Source organism: Branchiostoma belcheri, unplaced genomic scaffold, assembly GCF_001625305.1.
Source record: "Branchiostoma belcheri isolate BF01 breed outbred unplaced genomic scaffold, Haploidv18h27 scaffold370, whole genome shotgun sequence".
Lineage (NCBI taxonomy): Eukaryota > Metazoa > Chordata > Leptocardii > Amphioxiformes > Branchiostomatidae > Branchiostoma > Branchiostoma belcheri.
Window position 1 is genome coordinate 68,426 of NW_017803988.1, and position 21,326 is coordinate 89,751.

A 21,326-nucleotide genomic window follows, 5' to 3' on the forward strand; every position below is an offset into this window, starting at 1 on the left:
ATATATATATATATATATATATATATATATATATTCATCAAAAGAATTCAATAGGTGTAGGCATATTTTAAAATCATTTTATTCATTTCAGATTCATCACCAACAGGGCATGTGAATAGATGCAGGCAAGAGCTTGGTATATTTTTGTGTGGCGTGGACTCCTTTCTGGACTCCTACTCTTACAGAATCTCCAGTAACAACTTCTCTGAACTTTTCATTAAGATATTTACATCACTTAAGTATTTCTCTTTTTTTTCTGAATGATGAAGGAAGGAGATATGTTCCACTCTCGCTTGTATTCAAGATCTGTAAGGCAGAATTCTTACACTGTTGCTTTTGTTTCAAACCATATGATCTGTTATGGTGAAGTGTTGTACTTCATGCAAGCGTCTGCCAGGACATGTGGCTGTAGCGTTGACAAAAGAAGCTGTCAGTGTGGCTAAGTGGCTTCCAGACATTTTGCAATTGTACAGGTTTCTGTTCGTGTTGCTCGCACCGATGGGGATCTGGAGAATTCAAATCCGTTGTATCCTGTACCCCACATTTCCAAAAGTAGACCGTCAGAAAACTATGCTGCTGTAAAGTTCAGCGACATACATGGTAAGGTGGTCAGCATGTTCATCAAAGGCAATAGCTATGTCGCAACATTTCCGAACCGTCTCGAAAAAGACTTACTGTACTGTTCTGTATAATCCTGTTAGTGACCGTTTGCACTTTCAGTCTGTCTTTGATGAAGTGTTTTGAATATAATATAATCATATTGAACTCTTGTTCTTGCATTTGATTTTTTGTACACACTGCATGAATATGCGGATTACTTCCTACAATGCATAAGGTAAGCTTTTTAGGCAGATACAAAATCTGAACTACGTAGTAGTAGTTAATAATAACTTGCTCAACACAATTTTATTGGGACGGTAGGACACTAAGAATAAACTGACAAAAAAGGGTTCATCCAGAAAGGACCATTAAGTATGAAAGTGAGAACAAGCCGCTCACAAGACAGGATCTTTCCTGAGTTCTGTGCACAAAGCATGTCTCACCCGCACCCCAACTACACCTGCTGAACAGCTCAACATCACAAGGGAAGGTCCCAACCACAAGTCTTCACCAGGCAACAACACAGTCAACACTCCAGAGAAGAACTACATTTACAAGAAAAAAACAGAAACCACCGCAGTGATCCATAATGTATGTTCAAGATTTCTTTTATTTTCTTAGTGCACGTGGCGGGGTTTGGACACTGAGAATTCGATCCCCGGAGAGGAACTTTTTAATGATCAAGTGCGCGTGCGCAGCGTTCAGACGCATCTGGCACACGCTCCGGGTCGTGTCTCCTTTCTCAGCCATTTTCGGATGGTAGGGGTTGGAAACAAGGCCAGGTTTTAGTATAGTGGGTTAGCTGGGTGCCCCAGGATCTGTCTGGTCTTTTGTCTGTCTCTGTGCGACCTTGTTTCGTGGAGTTATCGCGGTTTTCCTGAGACTGTACCCTCTCCACGGGCAGGTCCTCCGTGTGACGCGCCGCTAGTGCCCGCCAGCCCGGGGGTCTAGTTCTACGGTGAATCTTTGACCGTCGTTTTTCTCTGTTTTGCCTGGAGGGATCTGAACCCCCTTCGGTACGCAAGCAGAGGAGGTTTGTGCCGTCCGTTCTGTATAATTTTTGTGATTTTTGTAGTGTTTGGAAGGCATTTTTGTACCCTCACCCCCGTCCGTCAGTGGCGGGAGGAGTGGTACGGTCCGCATTCCGGCGGCTCGTAGAGCTCGTAAAGAAACCTTGCCGTGTTTGTTCTACCCGACTTTTCTCCACAACAGTTGCCTCAAACTGGGAGAACTTCGGGGATTTAGGTAAGAAAATTTTTCCCTGTGTAGTACTAGATTTTAGACGTTCTGTGGTGTACACTGCACACTGTCAGCTGTGGACATGCAGTGGCCAGAAGTAATACAGAGCATCGCCCGTCAGTGTGGAAAACATCTGACTGATGATGACGTGAAGAGCATGCCATGGCAGGAGAAATGCAACTGGCTTCGCTGCAATCCAGTGACAGCAGCCCGTCAGTTTCACCACCGTCTAAACATATTTTTCAAAGAATTCATCGGAGGAAAGCCAATCCGCAACTCCCACCGACTACCGAAACCGTTAATTAATTTTGTCGGGGAAGATCCCAGACAAGCCACTATGACTTCATATCTTTCCCCAGCATTTTATTTTATTGTCAGTAATATGTTCATTTTATTGTTCTTAAATATATGCGAACCAATAAACAAACAAACTAATCTACCACCGAGAAGTACAATCAGGATGGCAACGGCTGAGCCGAGGGAGGACTGGGACCCAGAAGAGCCAGGGTCTGAAGCGAACTGGGACCCGGACGCGAAAGAGCCGGAGAGGACGGTCGGGGAGGATTGCTACGACCCGGTGTCTACTACCTGATGGAGCAGGAGTACGCCTACCTTCGGTACAAGAAGGGAGAAGTCGAGAGGAGCATCCGCGGCCTCCGCCGCGTGCTGGGTCTATTGAAGAGGGAGGAGGCGGGGGCCCCGAAACCATGGACCTCCACAACTACCTGTGGGAATACTCTCCGGGCCGCCGAGACATCCCGGTCCCGGATCCCCGGTCCCATCCAATGGAGGCCTTCGTCTCATCCTGGCGGCCATATCCCCGTTTCGACATAGTACGCCGCATCAACACCCTGCGGGAGAGGGTCGGCACCCTGGACTCCATGATGTGCCGGCTGCGGGCCATCGTCCGGCACAAGCTCAGACCAGCGGCGCTAGGAGCCCGATGGAACGACGTGCTGTGCCGCATCGCGTCGCACCAGTACCCCCCTTTCGAACTGACTTGGGATGAGCCGCTGACGCGACGGTGGGAACTCCGGTCGTACCCGGATCCCCTTCCCCGCTAGGAGGAGTGGTCCCGGGGATTCAAGGACTAGAATGCATGTGTGGACATTAATATGTGGACTTACTCCCAAGTGCCAGTTCCCCCAAGATTGGCCGACAAGGTATGATGTACGATGTACCTTTCTGTATTTGGTATTTTGTTAAAATGCGAAAATTGTTTAATGTCCCGAAACTGATGCGGGTAGCCGGGGTTTTAAGTGGGTGACCCCCAGGGAGTTGCGACCCCGTCTGAGGATGGTACCGTCGCCATCATTAGTGCTAGGATAGTATGTGATTTATGTTAGGGGATCGAGTTGTTTTGGATGCTGAAAGGATATGGAAATGTTTATTCCTACATGAGTAGCGTAGGAAGATGTACTGGGTCCTAGTAACCCTTCATCCTAGTAACCCTCGTATTGAGTCAATGTAGACAAAATCCTCTCCTTCCATGTTTTGGAAGAACTTGATCTCAGCACCTTCTACTACTCTTGAGTCTGGTCCTTATCTCCCTGATATGCCGCGAGTAACTATAGAAACCTGAGGTAAGTGGTACAACTGTTAGGTTGCTACGGAAAAGATGTGTTTTGGATACCCTGTAGCGTGCTGGATTAAGATAGCACCGCAAGGAGATACACGCTACTTAAATTGATGAATGATTCATCTACATCTGATGTACTCAATGTTGTCGAAGTGATTACGAACGTAAAATGGTGCTGCCTTTCTTGACGGTAGCGTGTGCTCCTTTGACGATGACGTGGTTTGTTGTCATTTGCATCCTTGACCTCTAAACTCATGTGAGTAGAGGCTGGTTGCTTCCACCGCCTTTTCTGGGTTGTTAGGCGGAACCGCCTTCTTTTCTGGCACCCCAGGCGTGTCTTAGGCCTACCTCTACCCTTTTCGGCACCTTGTTCGTTCAAGTTAGGAGTGAATAAGCAAGTAGGGTTTCCAATCAGTGTTTCGAACAGGTAGCGTTCCAGGTTGAGATGATGTAACTGTAGGATCTGATTTTCTGCGATGCTCGGGCTAGCCGAGATCAGGCACGGTTCGGTTTTTTTTAATGGCTGAATCGATCCTGGTCCTTCCAATGTATGATTTGACTAATTTCCGAAGACCCTACGTGTTGAAAGAATGCGACAGGCGTGTCGTGCCTGTACTTGGCATGTCCAGTATTTCCAACCGTGATATATTTCAGTTAGAAATTAAATTGGTGTGGCCTAAGAGGTTTAAAATCAGCTTTATTGCAATACCCATACAAGATGAAAGGTTGCTTGGATAGAGTCTAGGGCAGCCCATTAGCGCTTGCTAAACTAAGAGGATTACTGTTCATGTTTTGCCGACCTGAAATCGCATTGAATGCCTTTGACTATTCTGTCCTTATGTTCAGGACATCGACTGGGACCTCTACGTATACATGGCGACCGATCCAACCCTGTCCATCCCTCACGTCATCGGATCAGACAACTTAATGATCTGAAACAGTATCGTTTTACGTTTTTATAATATATTATATATTATATATATCACTTACGACGCCGTCAAACGTCTCCGCCACGCCAAAAAACTTGTCCGCCACGTTTGAATTTTTGTATTCATTTATATACTAACACGAGTTGTAAGGCGACATGGTGGATGTAACCCGATACGAGCGTAGCAGCGTCGAGGACGTCGCTTGTGTACAGCTCAGCAGAGCTAAGGCGGCCCAGGCCTGCCGGGCCATATACCTCATTTAAATATTATGATTAGCTACTTTAATATTGTAATGAACCAGGCGCGAGTGACTTGCTTCTAAATATGCATAAGTTTCAGTGTCAGTTCACCGCCTTCGGTCCCGCCCGCTCTTTTACATCTGAATGGCGCGTTAATTTCCCCTGGTGAGTTAATTGGTGGACCCCCGGGATTTTTTCCAAGCCAATGGCCTCCAGCAAACAAAGGACAAGCCAAGACTTAGTCAAGATTTTTGTGCTGTTCTATGACCCAAAGGAAGGTAAGATTGCCGTTCGTTGTTTTGCAACAACTTGCACTTGATAACTTTGTTTGCGTAGTTAACGTTATGGGGGAATAAAGAAAGTGTGAATAACTTGAGTGCCAAACAGTAAAGAATACACAACTGTGAATGAGGTTGAAGACGTAAGTGACATCAATATACTAGTAACCAGAATATAACCTCTATGTTCACGTTACGGTTACCAAGGAGGTTAAAAAAACTTTTAACCCTTGCGGTAACGTAACGTGTTCTAATCGGCATTACGTCATCAGAAACCACAAATTCTACACAAGGAGTTTTCGACCCTTTTAACAACTGGTCAGCATATCAAAGCATAAACTTTAAATGCAGTACAAGAAGAGTGAAGTACATAAAGACTAACGCCATATAATTTTAACTTTGTAAAAACATCGTCAAACCAGTTTCGGGAGGGAGGAAAGTGGAGGTCACGTCTACCATGGATCGACGATGGGGGTGAGGCCCTTTTCATAAGTTCTATTGATGGTCTAAAACTTTAAAAAAAAGAGAAGAAATGGGATTTTTCGTCAATAACAACAAAGTATCAACGTGTCAATTAATCAAAGTTTGGCAAAGGCTTTGCGCAGAATGCGTTTTCAACCCACACAGGAAAGCCTACACCCCCTTTATCCACTGATTAATAAGTTCGTCCGATTGACCTTCGACTTTTGAGCTATAAGCCGAGGTGGGAGGGGGGTGGTAGTCTTGCCTGCAGGATTCCCGAAGATGTCTACACATGTCTCTATAAGGCCTAGAATTTCGGTAAGTAACGTTAACGTTAAATCAATAATGAAAAGTTAGTGCGAAAGCTGCAGTATGCAGTAGTAACTTTAAGCACCTTTGAAAAACCATGGAGCTCCTGGTGTATAATATTATGAAGAAATATGCCTGGTAAAGGATTTAACAATTTCGCTTGCATATCCTCTATTTTCAGGGAAGTTATGGCCGCAGAATGACTGGATATGGATTTTTAGACGATGGTGAAGTAAGCAGGTGAGTCTAAAGGAGAGTTCCTCCTCAATAAACCTCAAATTATAAAATTTTTTAGGTGAAACTAAAATTCCTAAATTATTACCCAATTATTGGGTTGTCTTTGTTTTTACCCCTCCCCATTGACTGCAAAAAAGAGACCCATGCAGTCACGTGTGTGATTTCCATTTATTGTTCACAAGCTATTATCACAAGCTATTATTAACACAAATGTCACATTTACATATTGTTTCAGGGGCCATTCCCACTGGCTTTTTTTGGCTAGGGTTTGCTCCCTAGGACTTTTTTTACAGGGGTGTTTCATCCCCCCTGGATTTTCTGTACTAGGGTTTACTCCAAGTGGTTTGTCAGATGTTTGATTAAATGTCCTGCGCATTTTTACAACTCGAAATTGTCTGGTTTAACATATCTAATGTCAGTATCGATATCATGATTTAAATAGGACATATCGTATAACATATGATGAGAACATTTTAAATAAAAAGTACATTTTCCAATTAATTCTCAGCTGAAATATATTTGGTTTCCACATGGCATACTTTAACTGGAACAATACAAAGATACAAAAAGTACTAATTACTAGATCTAGATCTAGTACTAGATCTCTTAGCCTGATATCCTCTATTACGGCTGTCGAGTAAGTTTCTTTCCCCCGCTCCGCTATTTGCAGAGAGAAGGAAAGAGACTCACGGCTGCTGTAATAAGTTTAGCTATCAGGCTCTCTCAGCCGTAGATGTGATTGTAGACCAAAAGCTGAGGCACAGGTACATCCACACTGCTGAAAAGGTGATGGTAGCACTTGGGTCATGCAGGTCTTCTTTTCTTTCTGCAGCTGCAGGCACAGAAATAAATATGCATGTATATAAATGAACATCAAAATATTTACAAATACAAACCAGGCCTCTTCCCAACCAGACTGTCTTTTGTATACCGCCAAGCCTGGAACGCGGTTTGGGACATACAGGGTGTTTTTATGGGAAGGGGATGTCAGGCCTCTTCCCAACCAGACTGTCTTTTGTATACCGCCAAGCCTGGAACGCGGTTTGGGACATACAGGGCGTTTTTATGGGAAGGGGATGTCAGGCCTCTTCCCAACCAGACTGTCTTTTGTATACCGCCAAGCCTGGAACGCGGTTTGGGACATACAGGGCGTTTTTATGGGAAGGGGATGTCAGGCCTCTTCCCAACCAGACTGTCTTTTGTATACCGCCAAGCCTGGAACGCGGTTTGGGACATACAGGGCGTTTTTATGGGAAGGGGATGTCAGGCCTCTTCCCAACCAGACTGTCTTTTATATACCGCCAAGCCTGGAACGCGGTTTGGGAGGAGAAAGTTACAGGTCAGGTATATGCCATCATACACACAGATAAAGTCACATCATGTGTAGGTTTACGCCAAAACTTCTCAGGAGGTGCTCTGTGAGTCTAATCCTCTTTTGTTTTGGTAAGGCAACCTCACTGTTTCTGACATCTATAGCTGTTGGAAGCCTGCCTTTCTCTGTCATGAAACTTCTTTCCCAAATCTGGAATTCTTTTCTGTCCTCATGTAAAACCTTACTTAGGCTACTGGAGACTTTGGCTATATGTGTGTCATACTCAACTTTGATGTACTTGTTGTTGTGTGAGCCTGAAGTCTTCAACTTCGCCTTTAGGCTGTCCAGGCGCCTGACAATTGCCACGTCTCCCAGCACCACTGCTAAAGCACTGCCCATCTTTGTCTTCCACTTTGATTCATCCCTGAAACAAAAGTAAAATAGTTACATGTGTCCTAAGAAGAACAGCTACCTCTTAAAAACGATGTTATATTGTATTTTTGTATAATTAGCAGTTTGCTTGAGCCATTCAAATTTAGTTATCATTACAAACTGCTTTACAGTAGTCTAGATGGCGAACATCTCGATTCTGTTCTAAAAAATGACTGAATCGATAACTTGAATAAGGCCTACCTATTTCTGTCCTGCCCAGGGACCATAGGAGTGTTTGGTGGAGTTGGAATGTCAGTGTTCAGCATGGTGCTGCTGCTACTGGCTGGAGTGGAGATGCAGCTGCTACTGGCTGGAGTGGAGATGCTGCTGCTTCTGGCTGGAGTGGAGATGCTGCTGCTTCTGGCTGGAGTGGAGATGCTACAGTACAAGGACATAGGATATAGAAAGGCCTGTGGTTAATAGTAGTCAGACTTGATGGAGGGTGATATTTATATTTTCTACCAGCTGTTTTTCTACACTATTACATTTTTGGTGCTTTCAATTTTTTGTCTGTTGAGTGTTAAGTTTTTAGTGTTCATATCCTGTCAAAGATGCTGTAACAGTTATTTTATACTACAGTATAGGCTGTATAGCCCTTCAAAGAATGTTAAACACATATATAATGTGTTATAAGCCTTTCCAAAATAAGTTATAATTTTTTACCCAGAGACCGTATCCGTGTGGCATGGCGTACTTGGCACAGAAACATCCAGATCCCTTGAAGGTGTCCTGTCTGGTGTGTCTGGTATGTTGTAGCCTCGGGATGGTGTGGATGTAACACAGGATCCCCTGTACATGTATAGACAGTAATGCTTGTTCACTTACAAATATCAAGCATGTACATCACATACAACTTACAACAACTTACAACTAGTACTAGCATCAAACATCGGGCATTTAAAAAAAAAATTGTAACTTGGCAATTGTATGAATAGTATGAGGTTGAATTTTTTTTCCTTTTTAATTTTTAGAGATAACTTACATGTGCCTGGTTTCTGATGATGTGCCCACTTCCTCCAGATCTGGCTCTGGATCGAGTCTCTCCATCCTTACGACGACTGTGTCATCCTCCGCCCCAGATTCAGTTCCCTCTGCCTCAGGTTCACATCGGCGCTCCTCTTCATCAACTTCATCTTCTCCATCTTGACAGAATGGCAGGTTGTGATGTACTTGTGGTTCAAAGCTGTAGCCTGGGTCAAGGTATGGTGTTTTGAACTTCTTGATGAGCTTCTGCCCTTCATACACCCACAGTATGCTGAGTGGCATGGGAACTTGTTTTTGGATGCATTCCTGCCATTTCTGTTGCAAGTAGGCATGTTCCTTCTTCAGTGTTGTTGATCTGAAATGATGGAGCTTTGGGCCGTGAACGGAGTTGGGCTTGTCATCCGGGGCGTCATGGAGAACAACATGGTCTTCTTCAATGTGCCAATGTACTCCATAGCCAGGAAGGAGGAAGTCTGAAATCCTCTCACAGTATGTCTGTGCATCTCTTGGATACTTCTTGAGGAGGTTGATGGGGATCCTTGTTCTCTCCTTCGGGATGGCCTTTGCAGCTTGAGAGATCTTGTTTATTTGGTGGTTGCTGGACGATGGTTGTAGTTTCTGTTGATAGTGCGTTCTGACGAACAGATTTTTGATGATGTGGCCTGGCTTTGAATAGTTTGCTGACGATTTTGTGATCCGCTTGAGAGAACTGAACTGTCGCTCTTCATTCTCCGCCATGGTGGAGCTGGTGGCCACTATCCTGAACACGATAGGGATGTGATCTCTCAGCGAGTGCATGTAGTGGCCCCAAAGTTTCCTAGTAGTCATTGTTTTCGGTGGTCCAGGCAAGCATTCCTTCATCAGCAGGTGGTGCAGGACAATTTGGTTTGTCATCCTGAAGACAGATGTGATAGAACGTTCCTCTGCATCTGCATAGCAGAGCTGCTGCATGTTGGCCAGGGTTTCGATGAGCTTGAGTGTTTGGTCACTCACTTCGCTGATTTCTTTCAGCTGCTGATATAGGACAAGTAGAGCAAGTCGCAGGTCTGATGCTCTGACTACGTCTTTGTTAAGGAGATGTCCTTTGACAGTGTCGATTGTTTCAGACACTTCTTTTGGTACTCTTGATGGTAGCTCTGATAGAAGATTTTTGGTGTGGTTTGACAAGTCATGCATGGGCTCACTTGCAGTTTCTTCAAGATATTGTAGGTTCAGTTCCTCAACACTTTGATTGGGCTTCTGGTACAGGAGTGTTGGCACTCGTTTCACTCCATGAAAAGTTTCCTTGAAGGCGTCACTGAGGGCTTTTTTAGTCATTGTTTCTGCAGAGGAATAGTCAACCGTGCCCCTGTATGTCAGTTCCTCCTGCAGCTCCTCCTTTGTCATGCTGTGAAATGGATCCGGGATGGTTAGTGATGCTTTTTGAGATGTTACTGGGCCTTCCATGATGAAGCTTTGTCTGTCTTTGATGTCTGATACTGGATTTTCAACATGGCAGCATTTCCAAAAGTCATCTACTGCTCTCATGTCAGCCGGGCACGTACAGGAGTAAAAGCCAACTCGCTGTTTTCCAAACTCAAACCCGCGGGATGGTTGGTCGCCCTTGCAAAACCTTAATCTGTCCTTTATGGGGCGTCCATCTGAACTGACAACTGGCAGGGACAGGGTTGGGAGGTCATCTCTCCTCGTCTCGGCATACAGCAACTGCTCCGCATCTGACCCTCCACACCGTGCTATGAGATAGATCTCTGGTCTTTCAACCATGGCCTGGACATTCAATTTTACTTTATACTTCTGATAGTATTCTGCATTAGTCAGAAAGACTGCTGGGTCGTAGATGGTTGCTACAAGGTACAAGATGTGTCCGTGGTTAGCCATACTAGCCCCATCTTCCCAATAGGACTCAAACCTTGTGTTCTCTACAGAGTACAAGTGTTCTCTTAACTCGTCTTCAGATTCTCCACTTGTCTCCTCCCCCAACTCTTCCAGCCTCTTCACCAGCTGTTCGGTTGTCATACTGCCATAGTCTCTAGGCTCTCGCAGGAAAGGCTGTTGTTTCCTTAATAGGTCTTCTCTGATTTCTTGTAGGGGTCGCTTTCTTCCTTCAATCTCTGTAACCTGTGTTTCTATCCTGTTCGTCTCTTTATTGAGAAAGTATGTCTTGTATTGCTTGGGGACGATAAACTCTCCAATAGGGACTTCTCCTTCAGTGATACATACTCTGAGTTGCTCACTTATCTGTTTTTCAGTTCTTTTCTTTGGCACTGAGATCTTTGGGTCGCTGTCTAGTCGAATTCTTGCCTTGCGAAGTACTTCGTGAGTAGAACTTGCCTTGAATCTGTCGGTGTCGATACCTTCACTTTGCAACCAGAGCTTTACCAGCTGACCTGCATTACCTGGCACATTTCCATCTTTGCCTCTGACACCATGTTTGATAGCCAGTTGGGTCCAGTTGACATCTTTGCCATCTTCATATGCCAAGACCTCTTCCTTTAGGTTCTCCTTGTCAAAGTTACAGAGGGTGCCAAAGTTCCCTAATCTGTCTTTTGGCTTCAGCTTTCCAGCTGCCTCCCTTTCCTTTCTTCGTTTTGTTCTTTCCTCTGCATCATGTCTGTTTTCAAACTCTTCTGCCAGTCTTCGAACTCTTCGGGAGCCCAGGGACTCCCCACTGCCATACGTAATGTCCAAGTCTTTGTTGTTTCTTTTGGCAGCCTTTTGGATTTGTTCTCTGGCCTTGCACATCGTTTTCCTTCTTTTGCTTCTTTCCTGTTCAGCAGAGGTAATGTTAAGCTCTGGTAGGATTTCTGACAGGGGTCGTTTGTACTGCCTCTTACAGATTTTATCTGCCTGCTGAAATAATTGTCTGGCCCCTTCCTCTTCAACATCCAGCTTCATGAAAGTTGTTGGCTGGCAGTTGAGGTCATCAAATTCAAGTGCCTTTCTTGTTTTAGGGCACTTGATTTGTTTGTTGTAGAGGTTCCAAAAGGGCTTGTGATTGGTACAGCACCCTTTGCACAGACCATGCATGGTGTGTTCTGCCTTTTCAGAAGAACCAAGTTTCTTCCAGTTGTTGATTTTGAAGTGATCAAGAAACTTGAGTTTGTCTTCTCGATTTGTCTTCGAGCCCATCCAGCCATTGATCACCTTATCGATATGGGAAGCACTTTTGCAAAAGTCCTCAAAACTCAAAGTTGTGTCACTTTTAAAGACCTCGTTGAATGCTTCATATCTGACTGTTGGGCATACTGATCTATGTTTCTGTGCAGATTTTTCGTTCTCAGAAACTCGCAGCAATTTACTTTGTCGGACAGCAACACGTGCAAAGCCACAAGTCACCTTTAGTGCCATGATGTTGTTTGTAACTTATCCAGCATGAAGTGTTACCTTTGTTGCTGTGAAATTAAGAAAAATGTAAAGGCATTAGGGCTACTATTCATTACCCTTAGTTTTCAAGAGCCCTGACTGTAGAAGTTTTTTGTAATGTGTAATTACCTGTACATGTTAATTGCATATATTGTAAAGAATAAAAGAAATAAGTGTGACTATTGGGAGCTATGACAATTTTCTCATAAGACCACAAGTAATTTTTGTGGATGACATCAGCACATGCATTGATTTTCAGTAACAAATGGAATAGTAATACTAATAGTTATAATAGTTGATACAATATAGATAGATACATAGTATCTGTATCCAGTATAACTGTTACAGTGTTCTCGCCGGGCCTTTTGAGCAGGGCCCCCTATGCTGTCTTTCAAGCAGCATATGGGATTTTTTTTTTCGGGGGGGGGGGAGACCTTCATAAATCTTGCAAAAAATGAAAATATAACTTAAGATTGTGAGGAATGGTGTCTCGGGGGTTATGAGTTTCAAATCTTTTAGGCTCAATACGCGACTTGTAACACAAAAGTTGCCCTTCTGTACCTGACCCCTATGCTGTGAAACAAAAAAAGCTTTAAAAAAAAAGCTGGCCGGATGCCGAAATGGGAATAGCTGGTTGGGTGGCATGGGTGTGCACTATTAATGACTCAAATAATTGGTCAGCTTGCTGGCTTGAATTGTAGCAATGCTAGCTTGCCAAGACATGATTGACGAAGCAAGAAGTGTAAAAATACAAAAGAGTAAAAATTTCACTTATTGATATTCCTGACAATTAGTCTTGAATGTTAAAAGCGAAGCAACGGACATTAAAAATAGAAAAAAAATTAAAATTGAACAAGGAATGTCGATACTAGGGTTCCAACCCTCTATGTCCGTAGCTGTCCATCGAGCCACAGCGGCTCACATGTTTTTGCTGGCCTTCTGAAAGCCTTAAATGTACCACCGTTGCAACAACAGCCCAGTTTATCCGAGAACTGAGCCCGACTGCAAAATTAGTGATTGAGGCAAATATGGATTTCTTATTAGCTGTTTACATGCGGTTGTGCGGTAGACATTAAGTCATTTTTACCTTGCGGTCATGCTTATAAGCGGATACATGCAGTTAAGCATGGCATCACATTTATTACCAGTTATGTGCGGTTAGGTATTGCATTACTTTTGTTCTCCCAGCCACCAAGCGCGTTTCCATTTCAAAAAACCTGCTGAGAACACTGTATATGTATGTTGGATACATCAGTATGGAAGAAATCTTGTTTTTCTGGCCCGCCTTGCAATTTTCATCCTATCGCATTAGATTTCGAGTCTGCGGAGGATGTCATCCATAAAACTTATTTGCTTTGGCCTAATTATTTGACAGACCAGTGTCTGCACAAGTTCTACTGTATGTTGTTTCTTTGCAAGTTCAAGATGTGAACACATATTTATTACCTGGTAAAGAATTGAAATTTGCATAAAGGCACACCAAGTTGATTTGTTGGTTCTCAGATTTTTTCAGAAAATCAATGAGGCTGGCACTTGCAGAAAAAGAACAGGCCTTTTCGACATTCTGTGATAGCTAGTACCAGTAGGTGCCACTTGTCAGCACTCCGGGCTGGTTGGTTCATTTTTTTAAAGTAATTGTCGAAGTACATGTATTTCTAAGTCTTGGAATGATAAGTTATGCAGTTACTTCATTCCTTCAGGCCTTATTTTTCTAAACATTGAAAAGTATAGTTACACAAAACTGGAAGTATAGTATAGTTGAAGAATTGATTGAATTGGACATGTCTGTGCTCTTGAATGTCAAGATAATTGCCCAATTCAATCAATTCTTCAAAGAAGATTATTGTAAAAGAACTGAAAACATAAAAAAAACACCCTTCACACAAATGCCAAATGATCCAGAATGCTGTCTGAATGAGAATTCTTTGTATATTCCTAGCTGTTTGAACTTTGTTTGGAAATTTTTGGGAGTATTTCAAATTCATAGATTTCTTGCCAGGAATGGTTGGAATGTTGTTGGAATGACTGTATTCTGAATATCATATATATACGGCATTTTGAAACATTCTTTTAGCACTCAAGAAAGGATTGAAATTAGTCCAAGTATTTGTACAGAAATTTTCAGAATATGCTTCAAGTAGTAAGGAATTACATGCCATTATGTGTGTATTTTTGTCCTATAACTAGTATAAGTCATCAAGATCATAATCTGGATCATTCCACTTCTAGCGTAAAGGTGACTGAATTACCATGCTAAGATGATTTCTAAAGTCATGTAAGGCCACACTAATTTAATTTGTTGGTTCAAGAATTCGCCCGCTTCATTTTTTTCTGATATGCAAGAAAAAGAAAAACATTTTATCTTCTGGATCATTTTCAAAATGGTCATATTTTGGTCCCAGCAATTAAAGGAGGTCTCTTCTCATCATAGTTCTTACAATTTTTCTATCTAGTATCAATGCAGTGTTTTGATAAAAGGTTTCAAATGTTATGTTTGAATTACAAACTAGCCTGGTATGTTGACTTCATAGCTCCTATATAGCATCATCTCTTTGGGGCTATCATAGGGTGCCCTGGTCTGTTTTTATTTTTACTTTTTTTCCCTGTCCCTTCATATTTTTTCAGAAAAAAATCTGAAAACCAACAGATCAAATTGGTGTGGCCTAAACTATATTGTGAAAAAAAGCCTCTTACCTTGTACTTCACCCAGATGACAGTCAACATGCTTGCTTGCAAGGAGCAAGGAGGTTGTAAGAAACCTCCCCGCACGGCCGGAGTCTTTAGTCAGAATGATAGGTGAAGCTCAAATCCATTCGCAGGTAACGATTAGGCCCAAAAAAAGGAGGGGGGGGGGTAAAATGTCAAACCTGATTTTGGGGTAAGGATGAGAAATTGATGCCTTGGGTTGTTTCTATACATGTCACCTGTAGCTAAAATAACTTTTGAATTATATTCTTAAAGAAACTTATGTAGTTTTGAAGATTTTTATAGTGTACAGTTTTAGATTTTACCTATAATGTGATATGGTTCATTCCTAGACACACCAGACAGCCATTCACACACCAGACAGACTCATTGTTAAATTTGATAACCTTCTCTTTTGTCTGAAATTCAGGTGTGAACGTAGTTGTGAATCTCAGGAAGTGTTCGTTCTTTACAGTTAGATTGAAGAACAATATTGCCTTACAAAATTGATAAAAGCACAGGTTTCACAAGTTGAGACACACCGGCTGTAACTAGTCTCGTGTTTTGCGGGAAATTTAGGTGTGAACATTGTTGTGACTCTCAGGAACTGTTCACCCTTCACAGTTTAGTTGAAGAACAATATCACTTTACAAAATTGATGAAAGCAATACTTTTCACAACTTTTAAACCCAGGTGTGCATGTGTCCCTTTGATCAAGGAGGTTAAATACAACCTTGCATTTAACCTCCTTGCTTTGATGTACATGTAGTATAATGTTCTTGATATTGTGAAGAATTGTTCTCTTATGTGTAATACACATAAAAAAAAGTGCTGTATTCATTGACTACCAGCTTGGGACTAAAACCAATAGCTTTTATACTATATAATTATAGACAAAGTTGAGAATTTAAACAAGTAGTCATATACATTGAACATTGTACCGCAAATTGTACTCCACCTTTGCCACATTTCCAAACAAAAAGAAAACACTACCCTCATAACTTCTCAAATCTCACACATTCATTATTCCTTCCATTCCCTCGGAAAAAGCAGTAAAACACAATATAGGACTTAGAGCAAGCATCTAGTTTAAGTTGACACACCATGTTGTTTTTCAATGTTTGTCTACCATATTACTACTATTTAAGTCTACCAGGCTCCCCAGGTTGGAAATGGGATATATAAAATACCAACTAAGGAGTTGGCCTGTGTGAACTATAGAGGAGTCAATGTTTTTGTGCCTCAAGCATACCATTCAGTCTACTTTAGTAACAATACTTGGCTAAGTTTTTATTTTCCCAGTAAATTGGGGAACTTGCAGGTTAATGGTAGAGGTTTAAACCATACACTTGGCCATTGGGTAAGAACCTGCAATAACTTGAAAAATGCATTAGAAACAACATTGTTGAAGTGCTTTTAATTAACCTTGTTGTAACCATACAAAAAATTGCAGAAACACCATTTTGCTTGGTTTCACAAAATACATAATGCATAGCATAAATGCCCTCGGTTTTATCACTCCTAACCCTGAATGTGTATCAATTTGGTTGTTTCAAGAAGTATTTCAAAGCTCCTTGGTTGTTTTCATCATGGTGAATTGTAGATTGACCAATGTCTGTAAACACAGTCTGTTTGAACCCAGCATGTAAAGACCTTGGTGGTTAAAAAAAATTGTGCATTATGTATAAATTTTCTTCCAAAAAAAGCTTTATCAGAAATCCCACACTGCATAGATTACAAACGTCTTTACTTGTTGTAACCTATGTTACATTGTGAATGAATTATAAACATACCAAGTTAGTAATTCAATACATGTAATATTCACAATGTTACATGCAGTCCTGACCTCTGATTGGTTTTACCATGGACATTATGTGGGTTTTGCCAGGCACGACTTCCAATATGATGACTGTACTACATTGTAGTATGTTGCTTATTTGTCATTTGCCTGTAGACACAATGGCTGTAAAAAGCTGTCCTCGTCTAATACATCACAATTGTATTTTACCTAGAAGTGTTACAGTTCGGGTGGGCAACATACTACATGTATCAAAATCTTACCACAAACTAATCATGTTCATTGTCTGTGGTAACAGGTATACCATAAATATTTTACACATATATACGTACATGAATTTGATTTAGTTTGATTTTATTGTCGTCAAATCTTTGCCAGGGTTGTAAACAAAGCCTGATAAAGCCATCATTTGTACAAACAAGAAGTCTATATCCCCTTGTAACAAACTTTGAAAGTACCCTTTTTCATTAGTAAAAATACAAGGAATTCAGCAGGAATGCCGTCTGATTGACAATCTCTATATTCCTAGTTATTCTAATCTAAGTGCATTCTGAAAATTCTCAATGCATTCCAAATGTTTGTGCCCATTCTTGTGTCCATTTTGGCCATGTTGAAAACGTTTGAGGCCAACTATTGGATATATATCAAAACAGCATTTAAAGTGTATTCTAACTGCAGGAGTATGACTGTATTCTGAATAGATGGCATCACAATGTTCAAAACATCCTAGTAGCACTCAAGAAAGGATTGAAATTGCATCTACTTTTAATAGTATCCTTTTCTTCATTAGTGAAAATTATTACAGATAAAAGGGACATGAGGTGGCAATCATAATGCTCTTCCCCAAGGGGAAATAAATTTAACTCAAAATAAATGGTCATATCAAGCATATACATGCTATTTGCAAGGGGTGGAAACGTTTTCAAAAATCCACTTGCCTTATCGGGCAAATACACATTGGTCATTTCTACTTGACCCAAACCAAGTTTTCACTTGCCCAAAATATACATGACACTTTTATATGCATTTTCGCAACCAGGAAGGAAATCATTTTATTTCAAAGCAAGTACAATGCTGCATGCTTGACATTTATCAAAATGAGGTGGCTTGAGACTTGCTATGGATTTTCTGACAAAAGGGCATTAAATATACTATCATTATGAGTAATTTTCCTCCGAACACCATAGCGGCTATGCTTTGCATCCAAAAAACATACTAAAACCGTCGCTCTGCGGCATAACCCGAGTCACTCCACCCCCCTCCTCCAAAAAATAAAATGCCACTGATGTAGAAGTCTGCGAAGGAGGCTAGGTTTTCTGCCGATTTCTACTAATTTATTCAGCCTGCAAAGGAGTCTGGTGGAGACTATTTCTGACACCATGGAGGAACAATTGAACTGTTCAATATTATAGTATTTCTACCTCCATGGTGGCACACATCACACCAATCATGGAGTTAAAAGATCTGAATTTGTACCTCCATGCCCCAATGAAGCTTTGTTTTCACCATTTCTGTCACATTGGTAGAAGCATGGAGGAAAAAAACAACCGAGAATTTTACCTCCATGGAAGAAGCAAGGACATTATACAGTCTGAATAATGTCCATGGTAGAAGCAAGGAGTAACCTCGATACCAAGACCTATATGTATATAGTGCATTAGGCCCCTAGTTAGCCAGGTGTGATCAGGGCCATAACTGAGAGGCTCTGTGGTAAAATTGCCATGCATATGGGGGCATGTTGACCCTGAAGCCGAGAAGCTGGCCTCCTGTGTAGGCCACACGGGAAACAACCCGGGATCCAGGCTAGTTAGATGCAGCCTTATACATGTGTACTAGAAAAAAGGCCCTTCCCATGATATTCCATCACAACACATTATGTAATTTTTGCTACTTTAATATAGTTAAATCTAACAGGCCTGGTATCTGCCGAGTCTCCCTGTCCGTTTTCTGAGAAAACTTTATGCATATACTGCCATAGATTGTTAAGCAAAACCAGCTAAAATAACACCGTAATAAATATTATTCAGCCTTCTTTCATGAAGACTTTTGCCATTTGCAACAGTTACTGTGTCATATTCTGTTCTCTCTTTCAACTAACTTCCTTGAGTGTTATTGAATTGAAAGTAAGGTGAAGACAACAATGTGACGGTCCCTGGCTTATGGAACTGCGCATGACAATGGGTCCTGAGTCCTGATGCAAATGTGGATAACTTGTAATTGTTTCTCATGGAGGTGCTAAAACACCTAATTGATGTGGCTGTCAACATGATTGATGGTGATTGATGGGAGAAAATGGGCAATATGTGTCTTTCCTGCTAGAAATTTGTAGTACAAACTTTGAACCATTTTAAAGAACTATAGCCACCTTTCAGGAAGGAAAAAAATTATGTCAAATGATGCGTCATGTCCCGTTCTACACCAAAATGATATGAATATTTTGTTAAATGATTGCTACATTTTGGTATAAGCCAATTTCTAAAGTGCTACCCTAAAAATTTCTCAATAATATTCATAAATAATGGTTTTTCAAAAGACAGAAAAGGAAATCTTGATTTAACTCACCAGTTTCTGTTAGAAGGTATGTGTTAGCAGCTGTATACAAAAAACTGTGACTGTTGGACTTTGGGAATAGTTCTGCAAACTCCATTTTTTACAAAAAATAATGTCATTATTATTTTCATAATAGAAACTAATCTACTTAACATTACAACATCAACTTTATTTAGATGCACTGATATGCATCTAATTCATCTCCCCTGGAAATTTGAGATGTTTTGAAACATGTATTGCTGAGTTATGACAATTTTCCTTCAGCACCCAAGTGGTAGCTAGAATATGCTCTGGGCCGCCTTAGCTCTGCTGAGAGCAAGGGGGGATGTAAGGAGCCCGCCCTATCACTATAATTAGCATCGACAGCCGATCACAGTAATGGAGAGTGACATATCTAATAATGAGCACAACACGACCGACAACCGGCATACCTCGTCCTTGGGCCGATAGTATAGTGTTACGTTATATTGAAATATCTGATAAGCTCCAGAGATCCGGCCAGTTATGAATGAGTCTCTGATAGGGTTCAGACCCTGCCGGTTATTAGTTCTGATCTGTCACACCCCGAGAGTGTTAAGTAGTTATTAGCTGGTGTAGCGGAAACCACAAACTGTCACTTGTTGTAAGGCGTTGAGTAACTGACGGGGGAGTCCGGCGTCCCGATCAGGACAAACTCTACTCCACGTACGGCTGTTAACAAGGTCGTTCTTTCTCAAAATTTGATCCATTATTGACACTGGAACATGTGTCACGGAGTAGGTGAAGTAACGGTTGATTTGATAATTAATATCTATATTTAATTAATATAATTTCAACACTTGGAAGGACATTCAAGGTCATCCAGCATCCAAAGACATTAAATGACACTATAAGGACATTCAAGGACACTATAGGAAGTTAGGGTTAATTGGTGGAACACTAGGGTTGCACGGCTCACCTTAGGTTACCTGAGGTAAATACAGAAACTTAACTAAATATGGTAAGTCCCTTTTTTCCATGCTACATAGCACAGATTTAGGGACAACTTCAAGTTCAATGATAAGACGTTCATTCATTCAAAGATGAGTAAACAAGTCCTTTAAATTAGATCAAGGACAACCAGAGTTGTTGTTAGTAGACAGAGACGTTCTCCTTGAATCAGTCTTCTCTTGGAGAGTCTCGGCCTGGCTGTGTCCAAGGGAGGAGTCTCCGCCTGGCTGTGGCCAGGGGAGGGAGTCTTCGCTTGAGCAGTGCAAGAGAGGCTCACACTTCATGTAAGCTCTGTCACACTGGGAATAAACTACATCAACCACTTCAAGTTTCCAACGAATTCTTTGTGAGCGATGCTCTAGGACCACCGTACAAATGGGAGCATCGCCACACATGGAGACAGTATTTTGCCCAGCCACTCTGACCAATCACGGCATTTCTAAGACTTGGCTCTTAGGGGCTTTTATTCCAAGGCACCATAACATGACAAATGCCTGAATCGTATCATTGTTTGAAACTCCTGTTATTTGTTGCAGAGCATGGACTGATCAAAGAGACCAAAACCCCAGAGATCAAACATAGTTGGTACATCATAAAGGCTGTATGTCAAACCTTGTCGACTAGAGCAAAATAAACAGCAAACCACTACTAATGGCTGTGACATCCAACAAATTCATCTAAGCTGAACCAGCCCCCACTGAGCCAAGGCACAGTCCCCGAAGTCTGGGTTTCCAAGAGGCTGGACAGCTGCAAGAATAGATCTAAACCTAACAACCCATAAGTTAGCTAATGTTCTGTCACAAGCCAATCAAATAACTTCAGGGATACGTCAACAACTTGCTGCCACCATTACCAGGCAATACAACTCAGATGTTGCAAGCTGTGATGAATTGATTTTCATAAATAAATTTCTGTGTACGCGATACTGATGCGCTACATGGACTGGTCCTCGCAGCTAACCAATGTTGTTTGGTGTTCATCTCAAGTGTTGCTGTAGAGAAAACACATAGATATAGAACCAGGATTAGTATCATTTTAAGTTTGCAACGACCAGAAAACAAATAATTCTCTAAAATATAACTAACTAGAGTTCGGAGGTCTCATGCCTTCGACAGTGTGATATTGTTTTGGTGGGTGTTGTGTGTGTGTATAGTGTAGGTTTTTTGTGAAGATGATTATCGTAGTGAACGAAGCAACAGACTATTCACCAAGCCTGTACCATGTCTTTCTACGGAAATACGGATCGTAGAATTCGGCAAAAAGAAGAGGAGAATTGGCCTGGGGAGTCTGGCCGCGAAAGGTTGTTTTCTTCCCTCCGATACGCGGTGATCCAAACTTCAAAACGGCAAAAACTCCTTCAA

General features: G+C 41.7%; 1 protein-coding gene and 1 long non-coding RNA gene across 4 annotated transcripts; one reads left to right on the forward strand and one right to left on the reverse strand.

Moving 5' to 3' along the window:
* Nucleotides 1-4,660: 4,660 nt before the first annotated feature.
* LOC109476417 lies at nt 4,661-7,937 on the forward strand. 2 transcript variants are annotated; one of them, XR_002140611.1, is made up of 3 exons: nt 4,661-4,864; nt 5,817-5,875; nt 7,837-7,937. It is a non-coding gene; the product is annotated as an uncharacterized LOC109476417 (long non-coding RNA). The 2 variants fall into 2 exon arrangements; XR_002140610.1 differs by lacking the exon at nt 4,661-4,864 and adding an exon at nt 5,556-5,644.
* On the reverse strand, nt 6,012-14,764 carry LOC109476416. Of its 2 annotated transcripts, none has more exons than XM_019777349.1 (5): nt 14,658-14,764; nt 8,599-11,992; nt 8,280-8,405; nt 7,818-7,970; nt 6,012-7,608 (listed from the first exon to the last, which is right to left on the reverse strand). In XM_019777349.1, the coding sequence occupies exons 2-5, from the start codon at nt 11,946-11,948 to the stop codon at nt 7,245-7,247; spliced, it is 3,993 nt and encodes a 1,330-aa protein (XP_019632908.1). In that variant the 5' UTR covers nt 11,949-11,992; nt 14,658-14,764; the 3' UTR covers nt 6,012-7,244. The 2 variants fall into 2 exon arrangements, with proteins under 2 accessions (XP_019632908.1, XP_019632907.1); XM_019777348.1 differs by having other exon boundaries at nt 6,013-7,608; nt 7,818-7,973.
* Nucleotides 14,765-21,326: the final 6,562 nt, after the last annotated feature.

What these genes read in the sequence shown, in the direction of transcription:
- LOC109476416 (XM_019777348.1), bottom strand. Translation starts at nt 11,948, where the DNA reads ATGGCACTAAAGGTGACTTGTGGCTTTGCACGTGTTGCTGTCCGACAA. An exon ending in CACACGGATACGGTCTCTGG is followed by an intron (nt 7,974 to 8,279) that starts GTAAAAAATTAT and finishes TCCAGCCAGAAG; the next exon opens with CAGCAGCATCTCCACTCCAG. An exon ending in CCTGGGCAGGACAGAAATAG is followed by an intron (nt 7,609 to 7,817) that starts GTAGGCCTTATT and finishes CTTTTGTTTCAG; the next exon opens with GGATGAATCAAAGTGGAAGA.